The sequence below is a fragment of the Equus caballus genome, chromosome 12 (genome assembly GCF_041296265.1).
Source record: "Equus caballus isolate H_3958 breed thoroughbred chromosome 12, TB-T2T, whole genome shotgun sequence".
Lineage (NCBI taxonomy): Eukaryota > Metazoa > Chordata > Mammalia > Perissodactyla > Equidae > Equus > Equus caballus.
This window is the reverse complement of record NC_091695.1, coordinates 44,994,137-45,009,098: the sequence shown is the minus strand read 5'-3', so window position 1 is coordinate 45,009,098 and position 14,962 is coordinate 44,994,137. Positions and strand designations below refer to the sequence as shown.

General features: G+C 58.4%; 1 protein-coding gene across 1 annotated transcript; it reads right to left on the bottom strand.

Moving 5' to 3' along the window:
* Positions 1-2,365: 2,365 nt before the first annotated feature.
* Positions 2,366-9,378, bottom strand: GAL (galanin and GMAP prepropeptide). The gene is made up of 6 exons (XM_023654610.2): positions 9,085-9,378; positions 8,749-8,829; positions 7,944-7,998; positions 4,228-4,314; positions 3,962-4,039; positions 2,366-2,625 (listed from the first exon to the last, which is right to left on the bottom strand). Exons 2-6 carry the CDS (start codon positions 8,827-8,829, stop codon positions 2,555-2,557), a joined length of 372 nt encoding a protein of 123 aa, XP_023510378.1. The 5' UTR covers positions 9,085-9,378; the 3' UTR covers positions 2,366-2,554.
* Between the last annotated feature and the right edge of the window lie 5,584 nt (positions 9,379-14,962).

The following is a 14,962-nucleotide window of genomic DNA, read 5'->3' as shown; positions in this document are numbered from 1 at the left end:
CAACCAGCCTGCTGGGTTGTTGGCAGGACTGTCGGAAAGCCTTCACTCCCAGGGGGGCTGGTGAACTCCTTCCCTTGCAGATGCTGCCGTTGTTGGCACCTGGTTTATCTGCTATGGCTGTAGCCAGGTCAACCGTGTTCTCTCTGGGAAGTAAACAAGTATCTTCTATAGAATTCCTCCGAGAATTGTCACTTTTTTGGCCAGCAAATGGCACCACAACTGCTCCCTGTCCCTCGTTCCCCTCCCTCCCCTTCCAGCTGCCACCGCCTCCCCCCTCTGTTTATTCCTGAAAGGAAGGGAAGCTTTGGAGAAGCAGGTGAATGACTGGCTGGGTGAGACAGGTGCGCTCTGCCAGCCCAGGGCCCACACATCTGCGCCGAGGCTGGGCTACCCCGGCCATCGGCACCTCTGCTCAGGAAACGCATGTCATAGGCTCCACTGCATGCCAGGGGCCGTGCTAGAAACCCAGAGATCTGCACAGGCTTATCTCTGTTCCTTCGAAGCAGGGAGTTACAGTGTAATGAGGAGGGACAAATCCACAACAGAATTCGAGTAACAGGCGTTCTGATTGGGGGAGCACTGCATGCCTGCAGCCCCAGCAGGAAGGGCGTCCTTGAGAAGGCAACCCCAGAGCGGGATCCTGTGGCATGTGTAGGAGTTTACCAAGCACTGGGAGGGACGTGTGCAAAGGCCTAAAGTGAGCGAGGCTGGGCCGCGAGCTGCAGTTGGTGGTGGTCTGGAGCTCAGAGCGTGAGGAGGCTGGTAGGGCAGGCTGGGGTTGGGGACAGGGGTGTCCACAGATGGCGGGGCGGGGGGGAGAGGAGGGGGAGATGCGGCAGGAAGGCTGCCGGCTGTGGGGCTGGAACGAACAGGCGAGCTGTGGTCTCTGACCAGCCGCAGCGGTGGCAGCGGCACCCCTGGGCACTTGCTGGGAGTGCAGATTCTGGCCCCCACCTCCCACCCCCATCCCGAGGGCCTGGGGACTCTTGCCTGGCAAGGCCTCCAGGGATCCTGGTGCCCGCCCAAGTCCGAGGGAATTAAAGAAACGTGACAGAAGAAATTAGGACAGCCAGCAGCAGGGAGGGCGGGCCCAGTGTCCAGAGGATAGGGATGGTGGTACTGCTCCCTGAGCTGGGACTGGGCATCTGTGTCTGAGCGTGGCGCACAGAGAGGGGGGAAGAGTGGGACGGAGTCCTGGAACCACAGGGAAGCAGCAGGCCCCTCAGAGCCGTGAAGGTCACAGAGGGAGCCGAGGGAGGGGAGCCAGGGCTTGGGTCCCCACCAGAGCCAGCTGCTTCCCAGAAGCAGGTTGTCAGGCAGCAATTCTCACGCTTGGCTGCACCTGGGGGAGCATTAAAAACACGTGCCCCAGACTCTGGCTGCAGTGGGGTGGGGGCCACCTGGGCCCCCCGGATGATGCTAATGTGCAGCCAGGGCTGAGAGCTACTACTGGGACAGAAATCTTGGACAGATGCATCGCACTTCCACCTCAGATCTCCTCTGCTGGAAACTCAAAGCCGAGTGTCGTCATGGAACTTCACGGAAAGCCTTCCTTCCTCACCTGTCTCCTCTGTGGATCTTCTGGGATGATCTTTGTATCTCTGCTCAGAGACCCAGCCAGGCTCCGCCATTAGCCGTGCTGCTGCCACACGCTGCCTGTCACGCAGCACTGACTCAGCACACATCTCCTGAGTATAAAGCACCTACGATCCTCATGGTACTTAGCTCTGTACCCCGCCACACGAATCTCAGGGCTGCCCGTGTCACTGCCCCCCTCCCGGCCCCCACCCGCCGGCTGCTTCCTTTCTCCTTAGCATTGATCATCTTCACAGGCACCAACGATTCCCTCATCCATTATGTTCGGGGTTGCTTTAGACTTTTTCCCTGAGAATCGGCTCCTGGAGGCAGGGGCTGAGTTTTTGTCTGTCTCAGTAACAGACTTACTTTCATACAGTCAGCGCCACTTAACGACGGGCACACGTTCTGAGAAATGCATTCTTAGGCTATTTCGTCCTTGTGTGAACATCCTAGAGCGACTTACACAAACCTGGATGGTAGAGCCTGCTGCACACCCAGGCTGTGTGGTCCTTGTCTTATGGGACCGCTGTCGTATATGCGGTCTGTCATTGAGCAAAACGTCGTTGTGCAGCACGTGATGTAATTATGTTTGGCTCAGCCTAACATTAAGATAACTTATGTTCCCTGCTATGCAGTGACAAGAGGAGGCGTCTCGGAGAAGGCTCTCAATGGTGGAATTTGGGTTTAAAACTTTTATCTTATACACACGATTATAATGAAGCTTTATCTTTTAAAACACATGATGGCAGTGGTGACAAGACTTCAAGGAAGAAAACGACAACCCAAAGCAGTTGCTGTTTTTTATTTTGCCACTCAAAATCAAATAATTACCAAAGGACGAAAACTTCACATGAGAACAGCACAGCATCCAGCAGAGCAGACCGGAGCGGTTTACCCTGCGGCAGCTGGCATAGCAGCCAGCATCTTAAAGTTTGACTTTCCATGACAGCGCACACACAGGTGCCTGCGGGCGTCCTCAGGCCTGCTCTGTGTCTTCCGTGGAGGCTACCGGCAGGAGATCGGGCAGGCGCTCCAGGGCCCCGGCCTCTGCAAAGGGAGGGACAGCGCTTAGGCAGCAAGCCCCGAAGGCGCACGTGGGAGAACCCCAGCTCGCAACACCCACCACAGAGCAACTGTGGTCGTGCTCCCTGGAGGGGCTCCGATCCATCCCAAACTAGGCACCGGTCATTTTTCTCCCCTTTAAATGATTTACTAACTCGCATCCCTTGAAACTGTCAGGCTTTTAAATTGATGGTTTCAAAAAGAAGTATAATTCTTGTTTGAGTAACAAAAGTAATCTCCTAGTGAAGGAAGTTCCACGTTACAAAATTCAAAACATAACAGAATAAACTAAAAACCAAGGAGACCCTGGAAGAGCCGGCCTGCCCTTGCTGGGAAAGTCAGCGCAGATGGTGGCTGAGATCTCCCCGCAGGCTCCATGGGGCTCAGACAGGGGACTGGGTGACCTGGCTTTGAGATTTCTGACGTGCACAGTCGTTTCCACGTCCTTCTCCCACCCGCTCCCTGCCCGGGGTCGGCTCTGGAAGGAGCCACAGGCCTGAAGTCTCCTCCCTCCGCGTCTGCCCCTCCCCCGGCCCACCGGAAGCCCTTTAACCAACGCAGTGGAGCCAGAGAGCGGGCAAAACAGAACCGAAGACGAGCCTGGACTCTTCCACATGCCCAGCAAGGTTGTGAAGTGACAGGCAGATGTGGCTCCTGGAGCGGCAGCGCGGCCCGTGTGTGCCCAGCCCAGCCCAGCGGCTGACTCTCAGAGCGCCTTCCGCAGGGGCAGCCTTCGCCCTGCTGTCACCGTGATTGAGGCCAGACTCGCTGCTGAATGAATATGATAATGAGGGATGGGAGCGCTGGGGCCGAAATGGGCCCCGGGGGCGGGGGGCTCCGCGCCACAACATCCTCGGAAGTACTAGATACCAGGGTGGAGCACCGTTAGACTGCAACGCAGCCTGCCTGCAGGAAGGCTGCCGGAAGAAAAGTCGCACTCTGAGAAACGGCTCCTGTTCGTTTAGCCTGCTCACCACACCCGTTTTAAGATGGCCCACAGAGAGCCTGTGGCCGTGAAGCTCCAGCAGTTGTCCCATGTCATCACACGCCTCCAGCAGAGGGAACGAACCGAGGCCCTCTGTCCTTAACAGTGTTGCCCTGATGACCCTTTCCAGGGACGGGGTCGGGGCGGGCAGCAATCCGGGCCCCTCTGTAACCAGCTCCGGTTCCCGTGCCCTGTCATCCCAGCCAACAGCTGGGACTCGAAGTATGAAGGCGGATGATAGTTGCTTCCCAGTAGGAGTCTGCAGAACCCTTTCTTGCTGCCTTTTATGTGCCCAGGGCTCTAAGAGGTGGAAATTTAAAGGTATACTTCACATACCTTTGAGATGCAAGAAATTCAGAAACTCGATTATCGTGCGCACAACATTGTTCTCGGGCAGCGGCCTGTCATAGCTTCCTGGAAACCAGAAAGGATCCACGCTTACAGCCCACCCTAACGCGCTCCATCTTATAACATCACCGTCCAAGGAGAGCTGGAGAGCTGGGCGTCACCCTGTGTGCCCAGGGTGGGGGGAAACGAGAGTGAAGGAGCCCCACTCCCGCCACCCTGGGAGGGAGAGGCGGAGGCACTCAGAGCCCCCTCACCTGGCCTCGCTTCGTCTTCAGGCTGGAGTTCCCTCTTGCCAGCGAGGCCGTGCTTGTCATGAAATGATCTGTGGTTGTCGATGGCATCTGTTTGCAAATCAGAGAGGACAGCACTGAATGTCATTACTGTGATCGTACCCTCCACTCTCCCAAAGGACACACAGCTGCTTCTAACCCAAACGCACACACACTGGACTGTGAAAACAAGGCCACCGTGTAGACCCACGGAGGAGGGAGGGCCATTCTCCGTGGAACTTCAGGTAAGACTCTGGACCGGGCCGAGGCTCCGTTCTTACGCCAGTGCTGGGGCTCTAGAGAGAGGAGGAACCCACCCCCCCATCACAGGGGAGAGGAGGAAGCATGTGGCTCCAGCAGAGCCGGACAGGTCCCAGGGAGCACAGGCCCGGTGCAGCGGGTGGGGGGGCAGTGCCCAGGAGGGTCCTAGAGGTGCTGGTGACCGAGCTTGGTGCCTCCCAGGCGACAACAGGGACTGGGGTCCTATGTCCTCAAAAACAAGGGGGCCACCAAAGAAGTTGAAGTTCTGATGTAATCAGATTTTCAGTTTTCAAAGATCACTCTGGCAGCTGTGTGGGAGATGGGAGACAGAGACAGAGACAGAGAGGAGGGGGAGGAGGAGTCGGAGGAGGGAGGGGAAGGACGATGAGTGACTCTGAGCATGTCGTGTGTGTGTGTGTGTGTGTGTGTGTGTGTGTGTGTGTGTGTGTGAGTGTGTGTGTGTGTGCGCGCGCTGAAAGAAAGAATGAGGGCTCTGGACCAAGTGGGCTGGAATGAAGAGAGGGGTGGATTTGGGGCCGTTTGTGAGGACAGGAGACAAGGGCGAGGAGGATGCTCAGGGCTTTGGCTACTTAGCCTGGTGGGTTGTGCCATCTGTAAGGCGAGACAAAAAAAATGATTCCTCCTTCCAGAGACGGAGCTCTTAGCACTGAATTTAGAGGGACGATGAATAACTGGGTCCTCGCGACGGGCCCTTGACGGTCGTCAGGCTCCCACTGTCCTCAGCAGCAGCTGCTGCAGACACGACCTTTATGTTGGCAGTGTCTGCGCTGACAGCAGATGTCAAGGGCATCCTGTTAGGTTGTAAAGTAAGAGGACAAAGAGCTGATCTTGATGGATCAGCTTGACAGAGACAGAAACTTGACAGCGACAAAGAGTTGTTTCCTGACTCAGGATTCAAAATCTTCTCGGTGAGTGTATTTTCAATATTCCAAAGTCACATGGATAAATATTTTTCTGAAGAGTTCCTCCTTTCTTTTGGGCCAGAAGCACACAGAGACAAGGTGCTTTCTGAGTGACAGAATTCAAGGTGGCAAAGGGTTCAGGGAAATGTGTCCCCTTTGAGCCAGTCCATCCCTCATGCAGGCGAGGCCACTCCATTTATGGTGAGAAGCCCATGCGGGCGCCTGCCGTTGCTTTTGACCTGAGACCAAGGACCTGCCTGTGGCCCCTTTTTGTCCTCTCTCAGCCTGTGTTTCTCAAAGCACGGCCCTCAAGGACCCTCCAGGTGACCAGATCAACAGCCGTCTGCAGTGGGAGAAAGTCTGGGTGTGAACTCGGGGTTGCACTCAGAGGGCTCCCCGTGGTGCTTTAAATGGGCACCGCTCTTCCCAGTTACTCTGGTGGGATGGTAGACGAGGAGCTACATGTTGTTGGCCTCCTTTCCCAGCGGCAGGAGGCAGGAAGTAAATGGGGGAGGTGTTCTTTTAAGGTTGATGGCTGTCCCAAAGCCAACCATGCCTGCGAATTTGAGAGGCACGAGCAGGGAAGAGATTGGAGGGGAAGTGAGCGGCCTCCCCTCCAGCGCCTCCTTTAAGGTGATGAAGACCTGGAGGTGCCCCTGCAGCCAGAAGACATGCAGGAAGCAGAGATGGGGCGGACAAGGGGAGGCGTCCACGCACACAGCTTGAGGCTCCCAGGGTGTCCCCTTCAGGCTGGGTCGCACAGCCTGTCTGTACACGTCGCTGCCTCCTGCTCCTGCTTAGCAATTCCACAGCACTGAGCAAACCTCTGTGCTCTGCACTTGGCGAGCTTGTCTGCGGACACAGCCATCAAACTAGGGGTGTCTAAAGTCTCCAGCAACTCTCCAGTCACTGGATTCTCTGCCTGATGAGTGTAATAAAGTTACTCTCACCATGTCCAGACAATGTCAAGTTAAAGACAAGACACCAAGTATTAGTCCACCTACAGGATGGCAAAAGGCCCAACCACACACACTTGGGTTATATGCACATGCACACGCACGTGCACATACACACCCTCCCACCACCACCACCCCACTCCTACCCCCCGTCTAAAAGTTTTATCTGGTAGATTCATGGAGCAGAGCCAAGGCACAGGACGGCCTGAAACCCTGATGGACTAGTGCGCGTTGGCAAGTGTCCTCCCATTCCGCATCTGGCCCCGACTTGAGCTTTCCAAGCAGAGAAGATGCTAATGAGGCAGCCTGCCGTGGAGCCTGGGGAGCCAGCCCCTTCTGGAAATGGTGGGCCTGGGAGCAGCTGATGCATTTCCTCGAGTTGCGGCACCCAAGGCAAGGGCGTGTCTCTCCTGTGGGGTCAGGTCGAAGCCCTGCCCACCGCCCCTGCCCGAGGATCCATCACACCCAGTGACACTTTCACATACTTAAGTCACCCGACCCCACCCCACGAACCAGTGGTCTGCAGGCTGACTAGTCACTTTGCCCCGCTGCTTTCTCTCCATGCGCCTCCTCCCACAGGCGCCGCAGTCAGTAACGCTCTAGTCCTGCTCTGTACCTGCTGACGCCACAGCGATGCTGACAGCACGGCGGGGCCCCTGTGGTGGCGTGGGCTGGGGAAGCCTGTAGGGCAGGGGACAGGTTTGGAGCAGGAGAGAGCGGTCTACATTTGGTTTGGGGTGAGCTTATTTTGGCTGTCCTCGGTCACTTGGAAGTTCCCATCTGGGGCTTGGGGAAACAGAAGACGGAGACGGGCTTCGGCGCATGGATGTCCAGTGCTTCGCGAAACTAAGGAGTGGAAGGGAGCGCTTGGGGAGGCACAGAAGGACCTGGGAGAGGGAGGGCCCAGAACAGAGTCCCGAGCAATGTTTGCCTTCAAGGACTGTAACCTGGGGAAGCCTGAGCAAGGGCTGGGGCTGAATCCCACTGAGGTGCAGGGCAGGAGAACCAGAGGACAGAGAAGCTTCTGGAAGGAATGGTGCCTGGGTCAAAGGGCAGAGTAGTGGAGACTGGCGAGGCTGCAGCTGACCCCGGGAGAGCTTCTGGGGATGGGCTGGGGGCAGCCCTGAGGAATGGAGGCAAAAAGGGGGAGCCTGGTGGGGAGGCAGGAGAGGGGCCAAGGGTCTGCCCAGCACAGGCCAGAGGCCGAGTCACGGTTCCAGACAGGCCAGGTGGGGCGGGGCCCAGGCACCAGCCCATCTGCTACGAGTGAAGGAAGCAGAGTAAAGGCAGCAGAGGAGGAGGAGGCTACAGGTCTGGGATGCCTTTCAGGGACTGGGAACAGGCGCCAGCCAGGAACGTGGCAGATGTTTTAACTAACTGATGGTTAACCTGCCAGAAACCCGTCCTGTCTCAAATGCGCCCCGTTTCCCTTTATCTGACTAAAGTGGGATATCAGCATATGAGAAGAATGACTGGCTACACGTGGAAAGAGCAGGATTAACACCAATGGCTCCAGCCCACATAGGCTCCCCGCCGAGAGGCACGCGGGCGCGTCACTTACGTGGACCGAGAAGGTAGCCAGCGCTGTTCAGGGTCCAGCCTCTCTTTTCCTTCACCTTAAATGGGAGACAAGGGAGTCAGAGGGCCAGGACCTTGCCTGGAACCGCTTGCGCTGGCTCAAGGAAGCCCCAAAGGCAGCTTCCGTTTGCAGAACCCACCACGACCCACTGTGAAGTGGTCACAGAATTTCAATGACAAATACACTTTAGCTCCTTGTTCCCACAGCCAGCCAGGTGTGCACACTGCCCAGCAAGGGGAGCATGAGGTGAATGCACCAGGCTTCCCAGGCAGAATGGAGAGTAGGAACAATGCACGTACTTTTGGAAGCTGCAAGAAATCCCAGATTTGCCCCCAAATAAGCTATATCTGACATGAAAATAGCATTACTTGCTTCACCAAATAATTCGCTTTAGAGCCATAAGCCACAGACTCCTAGTGCACCCACTGCTTTGAAGGGATGCTGAGGAGCTGTGATAACACGGCTTTTGTCTGCCGAGCCGACCGAAGGCGCTAACCCCCAGCACAGCAGCGTCCAGATCTACCGGCTTATTCCCGGGAGCTGTTTATGCCCCGGGAGAGGCGCGAGGCCAGGAGGGTCGGGGAGCGTCTCGGCAGAACCCCGCCCCCAGCGCGGCCTTTTGGAGCCGGCCGGCCCGCCGCCCCAGCCTTCCACGCCCGCACCCTCGGCGCGGGCAGGACCTGTTTGTTTCCACTCCTGGTACGAAGCGCCCACCCTCCCGAGTCTGGTTCTGAGGCGGATGAGAGGGGACACGGCTTGGGGGCGTTCGTCCCCGCGCTGCACTTACCGGTGACCCGAGCCCCGGGGCGGCTGAAAGGGCCGCGGCGAGGAGCAGGGAGGCGAGCAGGAGGGCGCAGCCTCTGGGCATCTGCAAGGGAGGGCGTCGGGGGCGCACGCGGGGCTTAGGCTCGGACCCGCAGGGCGCGAGGGGCGGCCAGGAACGGGTGACGAGGACCGAGCGGTCTGCGAGGCCCCCCGTGGCCGGCGCCCTGCTAAGGGGACAAGGGGACAGAGGCGGCGCGCCGCCCGGGGAACGTCCACCCGCAGGCGGGCGCTCTGCAGAGGGGAACCCAGAGAATCGGGGCCACCTCCCGCTGCCCCCACCCTCCAGGGCGCGCGGTACCTTGAGCGGCGGCCGGTCCCGGGCAGTCGGCGGGTCTCGGAGGGTCGGCGCGTCCCCGGGTGTGGGTGTCGGCGGGTCCCGGGGTGTCGGCGCGTCCCGGGGTGTCAGCGGGTCCCGAGGTGCCGGCAGGTCCGGGCGTCGGTCGGGTCTCAGGGTCTGGCCGGCCGAGGGCGCTCACCGCGTGGCGCGGCCTCGGGGACGCCGGGCGGGAAGCGCAGGGCCGGGCTCCCTCGACGTGTCAGCGCCCCCAGCCGCCGCCGCCCGCCGCTATTTATGCGGCGCGTCCCGGGAGCCAGCGGCCGCGTCACCGGCTGAGTTACCGCCTCCCCCCTCCTGCCCTGCGCGCCCCCCGCGCCCCGCCCGCTTGCGGTCTGGAGGGGCGGGAGTGTCCGTCACCCGGTTCCTTAGGGGCTCCGAGCGCGGGCGGGAGGGCTGCGCAGTAGTCCTGTGTTATGGGGTGCAAGGGCGGGGCAAGGACAGCGGAAAGACCCCCAAACCCTGCTGGAGAGCCCCCATCACGCTAAATGGAGAACACCATTGCCCCGGGAGAGCCCCCATCCGCCCACGCAGAGAGGCCTCTCCCGCCCCGCCAAGCTGAGTGTTAGGTTGGTTGATGTCATCGGGGACCGTGGAGTGACCAGGATACAGGACAAATGGTGATGATGATGACGCCACCCTACATGTATCCCACATTTTAGTCCCATGAACCTTTGAACAGACAGCTCAGGCTACCCGCCTCCGGAGAGCCATTTGCCTCTGTGGGGATGAGAAGGGACACAAGGGCCCTTGAGGACTCGGGTCAAGGCCAGCTGGCTGGTTAGGGAGCCGCGGGAGCCCAATCTGGGGTGCTGAGTGCGGGCCCTGGCTTACTGGAGGCGAGGAGGGGTGCTGGCAGGAGACCTGCCTTGGTGAGGGGCATCAGGGACAGACCCCTGGCCATGGCGGGGTGGCGGTGGGATGTTGTCATGGGCACGGTTTGACCACCAGTCAGCCCCTTTGCGGCAGCAGGGCTGGGGGCTGAACAGGACGCTGACTGATCTCTGAAGCCCACAGTAAAAATAAACCCCAGAGCGCGTCCCTGCCAGGGAGGGTGGGTGGGGGGCGGGGGCTGCCGCCTTGGCAGCCTTGGTCAGTGGGGCAGAGGGACAGCTGAGATGCAGAAGAGCAGAGGGTAGCTTTCTGTGGCTCTCCAGAGAAGCGATGGGGACGCCCCCTCATGCCCTGGTTCCTTGTATGTAGATGGTGTTGGGGAGCAGGCAGGGGCCAGGCCTCGCAGGCCCCCGGGGACCTGAGGAATGCCACTGCCTCTTGACAGCTGCTGGTTTAAGGGAGAGTCGTGCGGTCATGCTAGAACACGGGCTTTTCTTCTGAGAAGGGACGCAGCCCCACACACAGTACCTCTGGGCCAATTAGCCTTCCCCATCTGCCCTGGTAGGTGCCTCTCGCCCTGGGCGGGAGCTCGGGTGCCCTTCTGCTCTCAAGTGACTTTGCCAAGGAGCCTCTTGGTCTGTATGAAGAAGCAGAAATTCTAAGCTGAGGTCCGGGGGACGAATGAAAAACCAGGCTCCACGCCCAGCCCTCAGGCTGGCTGGAAACGAGGCCGTCTGCCCCAGTGTCCTACCGCTCCCATTTGGGCTCATGAACTCCTGGTCTCCTTTTTTGTCTTAGAAGAAACTTTATTAAAAAGACGTTTTTCCTTTAAGTCATTCTCATTCTCGCAGACGGGTAAAGCCCAAGAGTACAGAGGCGCCTGGCTGCGGCGTCGTCTCTCTCGCATGTCCACCGGGATCCTAAAGAAAATGCGGCCGCGGGCTGGCAGGGTCCGGATATCCTGGCCCCAGAGCCAGCGTTCAGGTGTCAACGTGGGGAGAAGGGGGCCCCTGCAGATGAACAGAACACACGTCCCACACTTGTCAAGGGATGGACTGAGTGGGGCCATCATGTTGTTTATCCTACTAGCCCCCAAACCTTCCGGAAGCAGAACCCTAGTGCATGCAGGGAACTGGGTGCGGCCAGGGCGGATGGCGAGGGTGCTGGGTACCCACCCGAGAGGGCGTGGTCACCGTAACTGATGGAGAATGAGAGCATTCAATGGCCGAAAACTTGCCCTTGGCCACCTTCTCCACGTGTCTCAGGGGAAAAGTGTACACAACCTTCACATGTATTATGAATCCATTTAACAAGCAACACTGAATAATTAGTCACGTGTGGTCAAAACAAAGACGCTCCCTCTAAGTCCATAAGGTCCTTCATCATGACACCACCTCGGAGGACACCCACTGTCGCTGCTTCTCCTCAGTCTGGGCGAGGGGATTCTGTCCAGATCCTGCACGGTGGTGGTGACCCTGGCCAGGAGCTGGGTGGGCACAAGAAGGCTACAGATGGACCGAGGCAGTGGAGGTGCGCTGTGACTTCCCAAGTCGGGCAGACGCAGCCAGACAAAGGAGGACAGACAGCACAGCCGGGATGACAGGCTCCCGCTTCCCGGCACACGCCGTGCTGGAACCCACGGCCAGCGTGGTAATGGGCTCTGCGCGCTCAGCAATGACCCAATGGGAGTCATTGTCAACCTGTCATCTTGAAGACAGCCCCGTGTGTGGCAGACAAAATAGGTCACCATTAGACTAATGGAAATCAAGCAGAAAGCATGATTTCCCCCCGCCTCGTGAGCTGGCCCAGCTTCCCTGAGAAGCCCTGTTCACAGCACCAAGAGCCAAGCCCAGTCTGACCAGCAGAAAGAAAGGTCCAGAGAAAACCTGGTGGCTGCACTGGAGCCCCTCCGTGCAGCCCCAGGGAGGGGGTGCCGCTTCCCCTGGTGCCGGGGCCATGGCAGGTGTCCCTGCTCTCACGGGGATTACAGTCCGGGGAGACCCAGACACACAAAACAGTTACACACATAACCCCTGCATCATCGCAAGAAACAGGTACGGATTCAGGGAGTCTGACGGAGCAGGGCGGGCCAGGTGGAGCCCACACATTCCAGGTGAAGGGGGTCCCATGAGCAGGCCCCCTTTTTGGTCCTTTTCCTTTCCTCCTTCCTGCTGCCTGGAATGTGGACGTGAGGGCTTGAGCAGCCATTTTGGACCCCAACGTGACGACTTTGGATGACGGCAAGACCGAAGGAGCTGGGTCTCTGGGCTGCTGACCTCTAGGCTTGTTTCACAGTAGAGGAAAATGAACTGCTCTCTTATTTAATCCGATGTTCTTCGGGAGTTCTCTATTATATGTAGTTAGAAGAGCTCACTACTGTAGCGTGTCGCCCAAAATAGTCAATAGATGTTTGATGAGTGAATTACCGAATACAAATGAGTGATGGATACATCACCTCCAATGCCGGTAAGGAGCTGATGTTGGCAGGAAGGGCTCACAAAGAGGAGAGGTTCGGAAGAGAAGATGACAAATGGACGCTGCCTACCGATCCCGCGACGATCTCATTACTGTTGAAAAAATGGGGAAATGGCTCGAGGGTCTAAAATTGGCTTTTATTTGACGCCGCAAGTGTCTGTGTCCTTGAGCCTCCCTTCCGTGGTCTCTGGCTGCTAACCCTGCCCCTGCCCCACACCACTCTGGTAACACAGTCATCACAAAAAATCCCAAGTTGCTCCCTTAGTAGCTTGATGAGGATCTGGCCACAGAGTGTGTTGATACAATTCTGTGCAAGGGTTTTGCGTGCATCTAGTTGGTTCTTCAATAAGGCTTTGTAGAGGATTCGTGATCCGTGGGGAGAGTGGCTCACTGTGTCCATAGAAACAGTCGGTGTTTTGACCAAGGGCGCAGGCTGAGAGAGGGGAGGGCCTGGAGGTTTGGGGACCTTTGAGAGGCGACTCCCTCCTCCCTTTAGACGGCCTTGGGGAGCCCCCTCCTCCCACATCTTTGAGCACCTTGCTGGCCAGAGGCTGCAAAATGGGGTCCTTAGGGGCCAGCCTGGTGGCGCAGTGGTTAAGTGCACATGTTCCACTCAGCGGCCTGGGGTTCGCTGGTTCAGTTTCCGGGTACGGCCATGGCACCGCTTGGCAAGCCATTCTGTGGCAGGCGTCCCACGTATAAAGTAGAGGAAGATGGGCACAGATGTTAGCTCAGGGCCGGTCTTCCTCAGCAAAGAGAGGAGGATTGGCAGTAGTTAGCTCAGGGCTAATCTTCCTAAAAAAAAATAATAAAATGGGGTCCTTAATTATGAAGGGTGCTGGCGCCCTGCTGACGTCAGGGTCCTGGGGCCAGAGGAGAAAAGGTGGACGCTGCTGCAGGTGGCCAGCAGGTGCTGCCTCAGCGAGGGCCCCAAGGCAAGTGTTTTCACGGTTGCACATTTGGGTAAAATTTGAATAAGCTATAAACACAATGATTCCAGAAGTTTCCATATCACTTCCCCCGTGCCCGGTTGCCCTCACACAAAGTACATTGGGGAGGCTGCAGGCATTTCTGCATGGCTCTCTCAGGGGACGCTGGACTGGGGATGAGTTGAGTTTGGGGTCAGTGGGGGAGATGTGTCTGGTTTGTGGTGGCATATTTCCAGCAGTAGAGTGATCTGGTGTCATGTGCTGTGGAGCCGCCCCGGGGTGTGGAATGGCTCCCAGGAATATGACCCTGCCCACAGCGCCCACCCCCGGCATCGAGACGGGTGACTGAATGAGCCCCTCAGGTTGCTGGTACAGCTCTGAAAGCTGTGGTCTCCCCAGGGAGCTGGGGTTGACACAGGCCTGGGGTTGCTGGAAGAACGCAGACACTGCAGCTTTTAAAGAAGCTCAGTCAGCTTTTGATCAGGTGACACCCTCCCCCAGTGTCTTGGGCGCCTTCGGGGCCTCTCATGGAGCCCGAGACTCCATACCAACTGCATCCCGCACCCCGTCCATCCTGGACACAGCTCCTGGCCAAGTTCACGGCTCCCATGGTGTTCTAGGGTGGGTGGAGTGGGAGACGTTGTTCTGGATGGTCCTGCTTTGGTCGTCTTACGAGTCCCGGGCTCTGGGGCTCGAGCCAGCCTTGCCTCACTGCCCTGTGGAAACTCCCTCTTCCCTAACCCACCGCCTGCATCTTCTGTCTCCCAACTCCCCACGCCCAGCCCAGGCCTACACCGCCTAGGGCTCTGTGCCAGAGAAGTCTCCTCTTCCCACCCCAGCCCTTCCCCCTGCGCCCCTTTCCCCCCACCTCTGTGCCTCCCACCCCTATCCCACCCACCTCCTCGCCCTCCCCCGCCCCCCATGGAGAGCCCATCCCAGAGAAGCTTCCCCTGGGAATGGGGAACATTGCTGCTGCTCAGAGGCTCAGCCCCCCACTGGGAGCTGGGACTCCACCTGTGTCCTGGGGTGACTCACCCTGCCGCTCAGCCTAGGGCTGGGGAGCTGGAAGCTGATGACTCAGCCGCAGGCCGTGGGCAGCCACACCTGTTTCCTGGCCCTGAGTCAGGCCACGGGCAGCACCTCCAGGGCCACGTGGAGCCCATCTGGCTAATGGGATGTGGGTGGCAGAGGGAGGGGGCCAAAGGGAGGGGTCAGGTCAACAGTAAGGGGGCATTTCCACCTGGAGGCCTGAGCTATGCAGAAAAGCAGCGTCCCTGCATCCCCACCAGCTTCTCAGGGGCCCAGACTACTTGAAGGGACTTCAAAAATGAGCATTTAAAAACCCTTGAGTTGAAGAAGCGTCCACATAGAAAAAGGCGCACAGGTGAGTATTGGACGGGCTGCATGTGGCTGGCCCCCAGTCAAGGCGGGACATGCCCAGTTCCCCAGCCCCCACGCCCCTTCTGGTCACTACCTGCCACCTCCTCCACCCCGGGGTAACCTCAGCCGGACCTCCAGCAGCTGTGACCCACTTCTGCTTTTAAACTCTGTGGAAATGGCATCAGGCAAGTTTCTCTAGAGTGTCTGCCTCCTTCTCTCCCCTT